Here is a 14,753-nt window from a genome sequence, read left to right as displayed (position 1 = left end):
AATGCCTTTATTTCCCTTTTATGGTTTAAAATGGTAAGATAAACATTGGGTAGAAAACATGACAGGCAGTGAAGACAGCCTATCCCCCCCCCCCTCCCCCCAAGATGTCCCACACACAACAATAATAAATGTTTCTCAATTATGCCAAAACTTTTCACATAACATTTTTAAAGTTTCTCTGCTGAAGAGCAAATTCTTGGATGAGACAACATAGGTATTGTATCTTCTTTCAGGATTTAACCAGATAAACCAGATGTAGAGAACAATGATGCACAGAATCATGATCTTTTATGTAAAAACAAATGTACTGAACATTTGCAAATGTTCTGCTTTATAGCTCTAGAGATTGTAGATGACAATGAAATTCTTGTTTTCAGCCTCTGAGACTACCCCCCACTCCACTCACCGTGCCGCCATCTTTCAAGTTCCCACTGGATAGATGCATGTCACTACCACTCTCTCAGAGCACACCATCTGGACTCGATCAAGTGGGATGGATGAAAATGAAACTGATGAGCACAGGTTAGTACTAGAAATGGAGGTTGGACACAGTGGTGGGACATGAGAAGAATATGTGGGGAGTGGGGACCATGGAGAGCACATGTTTAAAGAAGAATGAGATTGAGAAAAATAATTTGGAAGATGGGGGCTAAAATCTGCCAAGAATGTTGTATAGACCCTTAAAGGAGCAGGCTGTGTCTGATAAGCAAATGTTTACCATAGGGGAGGAAGATCTTGGCTCAAAGACTTTGGAAGTTCGAAGAGACAGCAGGAAGGGAAGAAGATGGAAGCCTATAAATCTTGAGTCACATCAGCTTCCAGTGCACCAGGTATGAGACTATATGCAACAAACAATTAAAAGGTGCTCCATGTGAGCAAAACCTGTATTACCCCTTGGTACTCTTGTTTTATTTCTGGATTAAATTAGTAGAAAACAGATGAACATACCAAAGATTATGAAGATTAGGGCTGGCTTTAGGATGGATAGTATCCTGCTATGTACCTATTGTTGGCATCCCCTCCTATATGGAGTACAGTGGTCCCTCAACATATGATGGTAATCCGTTCCAAACGGACCAGCGTTTGTTGAAACCATTGTATGTTGAGGGATCCGTGCAATGTAAAGTATAGGACAGTGGTCTACAACCTGCGGACCTCCAGATGTTGCAAAACTACAACACCCAGCATGCCCGAACAGCCAACGCTGGGTGTTGTTGTTTTGCAACATCTGGAGGTCCACAGGTTGTAGACCACTGTTAGAGAAAGTTGTACTCACCTGTCCCCGCCACTCCAGACCGTCACCGCTGCCCGGGATGTCGCCGTCCATTGCTGTCCCCGATGCTCCGGCAAGGCCTCTGCTTCCCCGGCAACCGCGCTCTCCGTCGCCGCCATCACGTTGCTATGCACACCGCTCCTATTGGATGATGGGATGGCGTGTGCAGCGACGTGATGACGTCGATGGAGAGCGCCGACGATGCAGAGGATCCCGAAGAGGACGCGCCGGAGCCCCGAGGACAGGTGAGTGACCATCACCGGAGCTTACGGGGCACCGTAAACGGCTATCCGGCGGCAGCTGAAGCAGTCAGCGCTGCCGGATAGCCGTTTATGCGATGGCCCCGACATAAAAAAGCATTGTATGTTGATGCTGCCTTCAACATGCGATGGCCTCTGAGAGGCCATCGCATGTTGAAATTATCGTATGTCGGGGCCTTCGTAGGTCAAGGGGTCACTGTACTGTCATGCAGTGAACTAATAACTATTCCATACAATATCTAGTTATAAGTGTCATACAGTGTTGTGTCCAAATAGTTTGTTTGTTATTTTGTTGACCAATTAATATATGTTCTGTATTCACAGTGCTGTGTTCTATCACATTGTCTAGCACAAAGGAGCAGATTTACTAAAACTGGCTATGACTTAGCGTAAACATGACTAGAGAGTCTAAAATTCACCTGATTTATCACAGTGGCTCATGCTGTTTGATTCATTTGGTTCATCTTAACACTATGGGGGAGATTTAACACCTGTGCAAAGGAAAAATTGCCCATAGCAACCAATCAGATTGCTTCTTTCATTTTGCAGAGGCCTTGTTAAAAATGAAAGAAGCAAGCTGATTGGTTGCTATGGGCAACTGGGCAACGTTTCATCTGGACAGATTTTGATAAATCTTCCATTATGTGTAGCCTACCTATCAGTTGACTTATTTCATACCAATTTTTGGTGCACACAAGATGCACTCAAGCCATGTGTCCTTTCATGCAAAGTCACACCCCTTTCCTGCTAAACAAAGCCTCCTTGCCTTGGTCTAGTTACTAGTCTAAAACTAGTCTAAAACAAGTGGTGCAAGGCATGTTAATCGGTATTGTTGTGCAAATTGCATTAGAAATATGGTGCATTTGCAATAGTAAATCTGCCCCAACCTGTTCGAACTTTCAGCTCTGTCAAGGATTCTTGACAAAGTAGTCAATGTATCTCAGCCAGGTTATTGCACTTGGCAATAATTATAGAATGTGGCCTGTACCTAGCTTGTTTGAGGCAGGATTGCCAGCATGAGAGAAATCCTTTCCAGGGGTTCCACCATGGTAACAGAGTAGGTCAAGAACGTGTCGGTAATTTTATAGTGAAAGAATTGAAAACTTTGTTCTTGTACATGTAACATTTTTTGTGTTTAAGGTGCAACTAATGTAATCTATGAAACTATACGCAGCTGGTGTACTAGAGGTTTCCAAAGCGCTAAACACTTGTGAGCACTAATGTAGCTCCCCAAAGTGTGCACTATTTATTTTTAAGAAGTTTCTTTCTTCAAAAAAGCCTGTTAGGGGAAAGTAGAATGTTTGCTTCTGTTGATAGTGTTTTATTTGTTGACTGTAAGATTGTCTGGTTATGTGGTTTGTCTACAATGAGACCTGATTGGGTAAATCAGGAATTACCAATGCCCAGGGAAATGAAAGAGTTAAATGTTCCCTCTGGGTTTCCACCAGCTAAGGGGTAGAGGTGCCGAACCTTCATATAGATGGGGTGAGGAAAAGCTATTTTTGAGAGCCATTAGTATGACACATCCTAAGGGGGGCATTGCGATAACTACATCAAACAGTATCTCAGCTGCATACAAATAGATCAGGTGCACTGTAGTGTGGGAGTGCGACAACAAATTAACTCTAGTGCACGGACTGGCTGCACATTGCACAGCATGCCGAGCCTGGCGTTCAGGTTTAGAAACGTAAAATCAAATTATTTCAGCATTTTCTTTTTCAGTGCGCTATAAGTGAAAGTGGGAAATAAAATCCTTTGAAGATAACTATGCTTTGAAGATAGTAGAGGGTTAGCCAATGTCTTCTAAATACTGCTGCCGTGACTCAGAGCTCAAGTCCTAGTTCTGGTTTTACAGTTAATTGGACAACGCAAGAGGAAGATCAATTAAGAAAGTGACTTTAGCTGAATAGTTTTGCAGGATAAATCTGGGCCATTTCTTTTTGCATGTGGATTTTGATAAATAGTCCACTTACACTTGATCACGTTCAGGATGCTCTCAATCTGCTGCACCCACTATCTCTTGAGAGTCATGTTCAGTTCGGCACTTTTAGAATCTGTTTGATGAAGACCTTGGCAAAGGGAATCAATGCAATAATTAGGAGCACCCCTTCTAAAACCAGTGGAGGTCATGGATTGGTAAATAGGGAAGTAGTCCTGCTCATTACCATTCATTAACATTATGCAGCAGGCTAGGGTTTAATCACATCCATACACTTACTACTATACACTGTTTTATGCGTGATAAGTCTGTATTTCCTGGAGGTATACAGACCCCGGAGGAATTATTCTACTGACTTGTACGGTGTAGGTGTTAATGACCCGATTACAGCAAGGAGAGAATTCTGTGTCACTAAAGATTTATGACGCTCATTGATTCTAATCATGTCACACAGTACCCTTTTCCTTAGAAAGAAACCCAAGTCTCTGAAAGCAGCAGGGGATCCCTTTCAGGAATCACCAGAACCCAGTATTACATGCAGGGTGCTGTGATCCAATCACTGTGTATTATACCCAGCCCATTATCGCTAGGACTAGGAAGCACAATGAAAATGTGTCCCGGCATAGATGAGAGTGCCTTTTCTGCTGAAAGCAAGTAGCTAAAGAACTGCCTCATCTATTCCATGCCTAACTAGTTTATAACCTATGTTCTCTGATGATGTTAAAGGGGTACTCCACTGGAAAAAAAAATTTTTAATCAACTGATGCCAGAAAGTTAACGATATTTGTAAATTACTTCTATTAAAAAATCTTAATCCTTCCAGTACTTATTAGCTGCTATTTGCTCCACAGGAAGTTCTTTTCTTTTTTTAATTTCCCTTCTGTCTGACCACAGTGCTCTCTGCTGACACCTCTGTCCATTTTAGGAACTGTCCAGAGTAGGAGAAAATCCCCATAGCAAACCTATCGTGCTCTGGACAGTTCCTGACATGGACAGAGGTGTCAGCAGAGAGCACTGTGGTCAGACAGAAAGGAAATTCAAAAAGAAAAGAACTTCCTGTGGAGCATATAGCAGCTGATAAGTACAGGAAGGATTAAGGTTTTTTAATAGAAGTAATTTACAAATATGTTTAACTTTCTGGCACTTGCTTTAAAAGTATGTTTCCAGTGGAGTAACCCTTTAACTTGATTCTGATTCTAGTTCACATTAATTAGCAGTTTTGGCCTTTATGTTCTCTTAATGGTCCAACTGCATAGAAGGGTCTGTGGCTACCTTGAAATGTTACAAGGGTCAGATAATTTATTTCTATGCTTATATATTTTAAAGAATTTTGGGTGATGTGTTTTTCATTTCATTATTTATATTTTAAAATAACCCTGAGATCTTGTAGTTCTCACACCGGCCACTAAGCCTAATGATATTCTAACACTTTTTGTTCTGCAAAAATCACTTTCCAGCATTCTACTCCAAATCATTACAGGCAGGGTTACAGTGAAATCACTAGTAGATAGATCCACCATTCACAGTTGGCAATGCTGAGAGCTTAACTCCCCCTCCAGTGCACACACGATTATAGTTCACACACTGACCTCTACACAAGATGAGGGCTTCCAAGATGCCTGCTAAGTTCTGTCTTGGCCAATGATTGGCTTAGGGGGCATATCCTGCTATGAGTATTTAACTTAGCAGGCAGAAGAGACAAGCAGTAGGAGAACCAGAAGTAGAAGAACTGGAACTGCAGGGTGACCAATGTGGAACTAAGGGTAGGTAAGTGAAGTATTTTTTTCCACTACCCCAATGTCATATTATTATTATTATTTTTTAAGTGCTGGAAAATCCCTTTTAATAGGGTCAGCTCCATTCTATTGTCTCTTTGTCTTTGGGGCTTGCTGTAAAGAAAGATTCTATATGCTATTTAAAACTAAATATATAAATATATACAACAGAAGAGAAAAGCAGCATATATATATACCCCGTGAGGTCAGGGCCTCAGATATTTATAGCAAAAAAGAATCACTTGCAGCACTCCATTTAGATGAAAAAGTGAGTAGCTTTATTCCATGGTGAGTAAAAAAAAATGCTACATATACAGCACAATACAGTTACCCAAGGGGTATCTATATATATATATATATATATATATATATATATATATATATATATACATGTCAGTTACCAAGTACAGTCAATCATTCATAATAAAGTACATCAAATGAAAACAATTCAATATATAAAGTGCCAGTGTCATAGCAAACACTATAGATAGTTAGTTAGCATCAGTTAGTTGAAAAAGATTCACATGGCAACAATGTGTACATAGACGTAAATGCATAAAGTGGAATATTACCGTGCAGGCAATGAAGATAAAAATAAATTTAAAGAGGCAGGGTCAGGGACGGGAACCTGTAGTATGTAAATTATGGTCAGCGCCAATAAGGTAAACATGCTTGCGCTCCTGTGATCAGTCAGAGTTCGGGGCGGAAGTAGGTCACAAGCTTCTCCCAATCTCCATGTTGCACATGCACACCAGGCACAAGGGATGACTAGGGGCCATCAGAAAAGTAGGAAAAACATAGGAAAGATTAGTACTCAAGCAAATACATTGGCAAAAATCTTATTATTGATATTATGTTTTTTGTAGGAAGTCCTTTTCCAATCTATGGGTATATCTTCTATTCATGTTACAGGCTTCAGAGATTGCCCATGGCTTTTATAAATCCTGCCGATGCAGAGAATGGTTAGTGCAGGGCACAGGATATGAGAACGAGATATGATGTCAAGATATGAATACAGGTTATGAGGTTGGGATATTTAGACGGGATATGAGGATGGGATATGATGATAAGATATGATGAGGTCGAGATATGAGGACAGGATCTAAGAATAGGATATGAGCCAAGACAAGAGCGCCATTGTTGCTTTTGCTCCACCACAAGATTTAGGTGCGAAGACAAGGCAACACTGGATACCCTGCTAGTAATTTACTAAAAATGAAATAGAAATGTGCAATCAGGAAATAAAAACAAATTAGAAAAAAAGAAAGTTTCATTTATCTTGGTGATACATTCCCTGCCTTCTTTTTTGTCTTAGACTTTATGCACATGGCAGAAAAGCCTCTGTATACCCCAGTAACATTGGTGGCATACTGTGGTTCAATATGGCTCCATAGACTTCTGTGACATATTATGGCTTAGTGCTTGTACAAGGTGGTAAATTGGACACATTTTGGCATTATGGTAATTGCCTTACAGAATACAGTGGTCCCTCAATTTACAATATTAATTGGTTCTGGGACGACCATTGTATGTTGAAACCATTGTATGTTGAGACCATAACTCTATGGAAACCTGGTAATTGGTTCTAAAGGCACCAAAATGTCATCCAAAAATAGGAAAAAAGTGAGAATTAAAGAAAAATACGCAGATAACTAATATAGATAAATCAAGTCCTTACATATAAAAGTAGGAAAGATCTGCTGGGAGCTGTAAATCACTGTCTATGTCAATGTTTCCCAAGCAGGGAGCCTCCAACTGTTGCAAAACTACAACTCCCAGCATGCCCGGACAGCCAAAGGCTGTCCGGGCATGCTGGGAGTTCTAGTTTTGCAACAGCTGGGGCCACCCTGCTTGGAAAACACTGGTCTATGTAGAGAACAGGAGCTTCTTCGATGTCCTGTACAATACACACAATGTCCTAAAAAAGTAATGGATTCGATCTCACCTGGTGTCCAAAGGAGCAGCTAACCCTGGTACAGGTAAAGAATACAGAACATGTAATACCTCCCTGTACTGTAGGGGGCGCTACCAGACAGCCAGTCAGTGCATACACTTCAGTAATACAGAGGTTTTACCAGTGAATGCCCATTCTGATTGGTCGGTTCTTCCAGCAATTGACAGGTATCACAGATCTGGACTATCTGTACATTGTATGTTGAGTCTGGCTTCAACTTACGATGGTCCAGAAAAGATCATTGTATGTTGAAAATATTGTATTGTAAGTTGAGGGATCACTGCACAAAATACAAATGAAATAATAGTAGGGGATTTGTTTTGCTTTTACATTTTTGTTTGTAAGTTTTGCTCAACCAAAAATACTAAATTGTTCAAGTTCATATACAAAGAAAAATACAATGAAATGTTACTCTTTCCCAGCATCTTTATCTTGGGATATAAGGAAGGCATTACTATTGTCAAAGCATTTTATTCTCTCTTTAACTCAAAGACCGACATAATTGTACTATGATTATTCTCAAGTATTTATCTAGAAAATGGAAGAATTTCCACAATGATCCCATGGAAGCTTTCTTGCAGCGTCTGACAGGTGTACAGGTTTGAATTAATATGATAGAAGTTTCATATCTTAAAAAGAAAATTGATTTGTTTGAGAGATTTCGTCTCATTCTATTCTCGCAAAGTAAATAGGAGTACTCACTATATTATTGGAATATTGTATAATCTTTTTTTTAAAATGGGATTCGAGAAGCTTAGCTATATTCTTCAATAGGTTTAGAATTGATTGAACCCAGCCACACAAATGTTTTGTTTTCTATGAGTTTTCAGTTTCCTTCTGTCTCTCTATCTCTTAAAATACTAAATCACAAAGGATTTTAGATTGTTGAAAAAGAAGAGCCTGAAAATACAATACAGCACTAGCACTATTGTAATGCATGGAGCATAATAATATAATTGCATCTTATTGTAAAACAAACATTAGCTGGTTTGCAACCAAGGGGCATGGGACTCTACAGCAAATATTAATACAGAGGCCCTTGGTGTTGTCTTATATTTCTTCTCATCCTGCTGCAGGAGGGATTATGCTTCTGAACCCTTGTAGGACATTTCAACAATAGCCAGTCAGAGTCTGTGATCCTGGGAAAGCTGGGTGATCCCCAATGCTGACCTTGCAATAACATACATAATAGAGGATAACCTTGAACCATGCAAATAATTGATTCAGCTTGTTTATTTGGAATAATGGGGGGAGATTTATCAAAACCGGTGCAAAGGAAAAGTTGTCCAGTTGGCCATAGCAACCAATCACATCGCTTCTTTCATATTGCAGAGGCCTTGTTAAAAATGAAAGAAGCGATCTGATTGGTTGCTACGGGCAACTCTGCAACTTTTCCTCCGGACAGGTTTTGATAAATCTCCCCCAATGTGTTTTACATCTGGAGTATATTTCTTTGGCTATGCATTACTTAGGGCCATAGGAGCCTGAAACGCCCATGTTAACCATGTCTAAATAAAGAAGCTGCCATTTTACTGGCATACTATAAACTACTCTGATACGCTTGGGCATTTCAGAGCAACAGAGTTTAAAAATGCGGGACCCTTGGTAAGTAGGCATGGGTGGTGGCTCATGGCTGTTTCTGCTGCTCTCTACCTCACCAGTATTGAGTGACGTGTCACTCTATATACAGTGACCCCTCGATCTACGATGGCCCCGACATACGATAATTTCAACATGCGATGGCCTCTCAGAGGCCATCGCATGTTGAAGGCAGCATCAACATACAATGCTTTTTTATGTCGGGGCCATCACATAGGCTATCCGGCAGCACTGACTGCTTCTGCTGCCGCCGAATAGCCATTTATGGTGCCCCGTGAGCTCCGGTGATGGTCACTTACCTGTCCTCGGGCCTCCGGCGCGTCCTCTTCGGGATCCTCTGCATCGTCGGCGCTCTCCATTGACGTTATCACGTCGCTGCGCACGCCGTCCTGTCATCCAATAGGAGCGGCTTGCGTAGCAACGTGATGGTGGCGACGGAGAGCACGGTTACCGGGAAAGCAGATGCCTTGCCGGAGCGTTGGGGACACTTCGGGGACACGGCGACAGCGATGGACGGCAACATCCCGGGCAGCGGTGACAAGCGGTGACGGTCCGGAGCGGCGGGGACAGGTGAGTACAACTTTCTCTAACAGTTGTCTACAACCTGTGGACCTCCAGATGTTGCAAAACTACAACACCCAGCATGCCCGGACAGCCGTTGGCTGTCCGGGCATGCTGGGTGTTGTAGTTTTGCAACATCTGGAGATCCGCAGGTTGTAGACCACTGTCCTATACTTTACATTGCACGGATCCCTCAACATACGATGGTTTCAACAAACGATGGTTCATTTGGAACGGATTACCATCGTATGTTGAGGGACCACTGTACACATATAGGGAGAGGTTGGCCAGGCGGGAAGCAGAAATCGGGACCCGTCCCGAGGACTAGTTATCAGGGTCCTGGCTGCATTTTTAAACTATGATTACTCTGCAACTTCCAAATTTTTTTGAGTAAGTAATAGTGTCCCAGCATCATGCTGCATGCACCTGTTTTCTGCTGTCCACGGTTTGGGCAGCAAAAAAAATGATGACAGGTTCCCTTTAATGTGTCGACTGTCCCCTGATGGCAGATGTAACAGAAAAGTAGAATCAGACATGTTGGATTTTGTCTACCTGATCTGCAGAGTGCCAGCGCCTACACTAAACTGTAAGTAAAATAAGCCTGTAATTCCCCTCCCAGCCATACAATACTCTTGCATAATTAATATGCTTTTTGTCAGTGTTATGCTCATGTGAAATACAGTAAAAATCATTTTTGAATTCAGTTCTTGCCTAGATATATCCCCCACCCACCATGTCCTAATAACCAAGGGAGTACTGCAATGCTGAGTGATCCCTGCTTCTCCGGCTTGTGTCTACCCCACAACATTGTTATCACCTACCTGAGCATCCTGTGGCATAGAAGGATTTTGTAGTGATTCTGCCACAATCCTACCTCCCTTCTACAAGAAAACGTGTAGCTGCAAGGAGGCATATACAGTGGTCCCTCAACATACGATGGTAATCCGTTCCAAACGGACCATCATTTGTTGAAACCATCGCATGTTGAGGGATCCGTGCAATGTAAAGTATAGAACAGTGGTCAACAACCTGCGGACCTCCAGATGTTGCAAAACTACAAAACCCAGCCGTTGGCTGTACGGGCATGCTGGGTGTTGTAGTTTTGCAACATCTAGAGGTCCGCTGGTTGAAGACCACTGGTATAGAAAGTTGTACTCACCTGTCCCCGCCGCTCCAGACCGTCACCGCTCGTCACCGCTGCCCGGGATGCCGCCGTCCATCGCTGTCGCTGCGTCCCCGAGGTGTCCCCGACGCTCCGGCAAGGCCTCTGCTTCCCCGGCATCTGCGCTCTCCGTCGCCGCCATCACGTCGCTACACACGTCGCTCCTATTGGATGACGGGACGGCGTGCGCTGCGACGGGATGACGTCGATGGAGAGCGCCGACGATGCAGGGGATCCCGAAGAGGATGCGCCGGAGCCTCGAGGACAGGTAAGTGATCGTCAGCAGACCACACCGGGCACCTAAACGTCTATCCGGCGGCAGCTGAAGCAGTCTCCGCTGCCGGATAGCCGTTTATACGATGGCCCTGACATACAAAAGCATCGTATGTTGATGCTGCCTTCAACATGCGATGGCCTCTGAGAGGCCACTGCATGTTGAAATTATCGTATGTTGGGGGGTCACTGTACTATCAGTGATGCTGTACCTAAGAGATAGCCATGCGATACTACAGCTTTTAGTATGCTATACACATGCAATATGCAGTAATATGCAGGCTCTTAGCACACTTTTTGACCAAATCGTGTCCCCCATCCGCCCCACGGAAGTAGCCTCACTTCAGATGGATTCTAAGATGCTCATTCCACTCCCCTCTGCTGTGCATCCAGTTTCTGACTGGGTGACAAAATAAGTGTCTAGTTTGCCCTTTTTCAGATTCATCATCTGTTTTATGTTTTCACTTTATTAGTTTGTTTCATTCAGTGAAATTTGATATTCTGCAGCTGGACAATTAGTGATGATTACTTTAAGGCTATGTTCACACGGGAGAGGGTCAGCACGGAAAATTTCTGTGCGGACATTCCCCCAACAGTGGAACTCCGGCAGAACATGCTGCCAGGTGAACAGCGCAACAGAATCCCATTGAAATCTCTGTGCGGAATTCCAATGCAGATTTCCGCATGGAAATTCCATCATGTGAACATACCCTAAGGGAACTAGTTACCTGGTTTAGAGACACTTAACCACTATTATTATGTCCCAAATTTTATTATGCCTGCCAGGACCACCATTGTAATGCATCTCTGTGTAATAACATACGAACATTGCAATGGTAAAGCTGAGGATAGTATCTCTGTTCACTTCAGTAAGTGAATTTAAAGTGTAATTATCATAATTTAAATTAAGTTTTGACGTGTTACTCAGATATGTCAAAAGTTAAGATTGACAATAAAGGAAGGAGAAAATTGGAGGCTGAGATCGCGCTGTTGCAGACAAGTTCCAGGATAGCCGCAGCAGTTGCTACATTAAGCGTACATCAGCGTTGTGCCTGGAATATGCACAACCCCACCAGGTGAGTGCGTTCCTCACTCACCTAAACCTGGTCTGGAAGATCCCACACAGAAGCGCTCTGTTGTTTTTTGTCTAAAAGTTAAGATTGGACAGGGTCTCAGTGCTGGCACCCCCTCCAATCTTCAGTTATAGCCATTCAATCATGCAGCAGCATGCTTCACTCCTTAGCTCAGTGCACAATTATTATAGCCCATCTCCTGCATTGTGCATCTGGGAGGGAAGTGCCTAACTAATGATTAGATGTCAATTGTTAATTTAAATGACAGTTACTCATTAAGCATACTTAGGATACACATATACCAGCTTTATACCTATCATAACTTGTGATAATAGTGAATGGTGCAGAAATGCTTGTACGTCTTCTATTCATTTGAATGGGGCTTACAGAAATCCATGTGTTAGCTGCCACAATGAACTAATTCGGGTACATATATATATATATATATATATATATATATATATATATATATATATAGTCTTATACTACCTGCAGCCTTTGTAATAATACATGAACATCCACATTGTCTAATAAAATTGAAAATGTCTCATAGACACATTTGCCGACATTTATCATTGTCTTTAGACAGTTTTTAGTGTCTACAAAAGGTGCAAAAAAGGTGCAGGCACCTTTTTTGCGCCTTTTGGTTTACACATTTCTGCTGATTTTGAGTTGGAATCCACTGATTTTGGCAATACACATAATATAGAAAGGTTTTATTAACTGCAAAAAAGGTGCAAAGCCACTGAAAAGTCTCTAAAACTACACCAGCCCAGACTTAGCTTAGCTTTTTGGTGGATGTGAAGAGAGAAATTTCAGAAAATTTGACCATTTAATAAATTTGATGCTCCTACACATCACCAGCACACACAAAAAGGTGTAGAAAAATGCTTCACTTACACCTACAATGATAAATGCCGGTCATTGGGTATTCATGTGTATAAAACAATGTTCTCTTTAATATTTCCATTTTCTTTCCTTGAGATGATGAAATGTCATAGCGGTAAAATAGGAGCCTTCCTATATTTTACTGAGAGATAAAAATAGCATCACACAGCTAAATTGCTTAATCCATAGGCTTGTTGCTGCCTGCATTTCATTATAGTCCAGGCACAAGTTCAGATCAAATTCATTTGCACCAGCACATAGAGGACGTGAGCTGATGAAATGAATGAGAATTTTCAAGAGGAATAGCTTTGCACCCAGAGATGTGCGTATGTCTGTGTAAGATATCTTAGCCAGTCTGTACAATGAGGCAAAGAAGAAAGCAGAAGAACATCATGGCCATTATTTCTTTATTTATGAAAAATTGCCTGCTAATAACTACTGTATATAGATGTTAGAGCTTGCTTTTAAAGGGGTATTCCAAGTTACGTTTTCTTATCCTCTATCTACAGAACAGTGAATAAATGTCAGATAGCATGGAGTCTGATCACTGAGGCCCCTGTAATCTCAAGGGTTTTGTTATGTTTGCTGCACCATTTTTTGTCTATGAAGCTGCCGACTACAGTGCTCGGCTATCTTCAACAGCTCCCATAGAGAATGAATAGAGTGGCAGCATACATGTGTGACAAGCTGTACCCCCCATTACAGTAACGTTTCTGTAGCCTTGACATACTTACATAGGTACCTGTTTTTTAAGATTGAAAAAATAGTACAGCAAGTTCAACATATATTCCTACTGTGTTGATCCAGAGGTAGATGCCTATTGCCCTATGTTAGGGGAAAAATCCCTTCCCGATTACAAATATCGGAATAAATCCCTGGATTAACTTTCTACCTGCAGAAATCCATTAACCATAATAATAGAGGATGCCCACTTGCCATGGTTACCGGCCTAGGTATAAAAGAAAACTAGAAAGATCTCTATACTGTCCATTCATATATTTGTACATTGTGATCAAATTGCCCCTAAGATGTCTTTTTTGCTAACTAAATAACCCCAAGCTTGATAACCATACCATTGCACCCTCTCCAGTTCAGCCATATCCTTCTTATATACAGGTGCCCAATATTGGACACATTACTCCATATGTGGTCTGACTAATGATTTGTACAGAGGCAAAACTATGTTTCTTGTCATGAGCTTCTACGTCTCTTTTGATACACCCATGACTTTTTTAGCCATGGCAGCCACTGTCTGGCATTGGTCAATAAAGTTGAGCTTACTGTCCACCAGTACCCGTAAGTCCTTTTCGGTAGTAGTTTTACCAAGTGTTTTTTTTATGTAGCACATGGTCCTACATCTTATTGTCTCAGCCTAAGTGCATCATTTTACATAACTTTACATTAATCCACATTAAACTTCATTTGCCATGTCCGTGCCCAAGCCTCCAGCTTCCCCAGATCCCTCTGTAATATTATGTTATCTTCTCTGTTGGGATCTTACTCAATTTAGTGTCATCTGCAAATATAGAAATTCTACTCTGTAATCCCTCTACAAGGTCATTAAAAAACATATTGTAAAGAAGTGGACCCAATACTGACCCCTGTGGAACCCCACCCAACCAGAGTAAGTTCCATTGATACCCACCCTCTGCATAATATCACTGAACCAGTTACTAATCCATTTCCATATAATGCACAAGCCTCCCTATCAACCTCTGTACATTCTATAACTGTGTGAGGCAATGTAATACTGTATTTTTATGTATCAGTGTGTAAGTAAAATGGTACATTATGAGCATAAGGTGCTGACACTGACTGTCAGCAGATATAAGCATCCGATGTTATCACTGGTATAAAAGGGCATATGGTCTTCTCTTTCTCTCACCCAGAGAATGATCTGTTTGCGTCTATCTCCATACTTCAGACTAATATTGCAGTCGTGCAGACTGCTGAGGTTGCTCATTCTTGCACAAGCTGCAGTTACATTTGTCCATTA

The 14,753-nt window shown here is 41.7% G+C and overlaps 1 protein-coding gene across 2 annotated transcripts in view; it reads left to right on the top strand.

Annotated features, from left to right (window-relative positions):
* Nucleotides 1-377: 377 nt before the first annotated feature.
* Nucleotides 378-14,753, top strand: part of ARHGEF9 (Cdc42 guanine nucleotide exchange factor 9) — a 356,509-nt gene continuing 342,133 nt past the window's right edge. For both annotated transcript variants that reach the window (XM_056540084.1, XM_056540085.1), the window contains exons 1-2: nt 378-522; nt 724-830. In XM_056540084.1, the coding sequence (XP_056396059.1) occupies nt 444-522; nt 724-830 (186 nt within the window). In that variant the 5' untranslated portion in view covers nt 378-443. The remainder of the gene's footprint in view (nt 523-723; nt 831-14,753) is intronic.

The sequence above is a fragment of the Hyla sarda genome, chromosome 9 (assembly GCF_029499605.1).
Source record: "Hyla sarda isolate aHylSar1 chromosome 9, aHylSar1.hap1, whole genome shotgun sequence".
Lineage (NCBI taxonomy): Eukaryota > Metazoa > Chordata > Amphibia > Anura > Hylidae > Hyla > Hyla sarda.
Note: the sequence above shows the minus strand (reverse complement) of the source record. Positions and strands in the feature narration are given on the sequence as shown.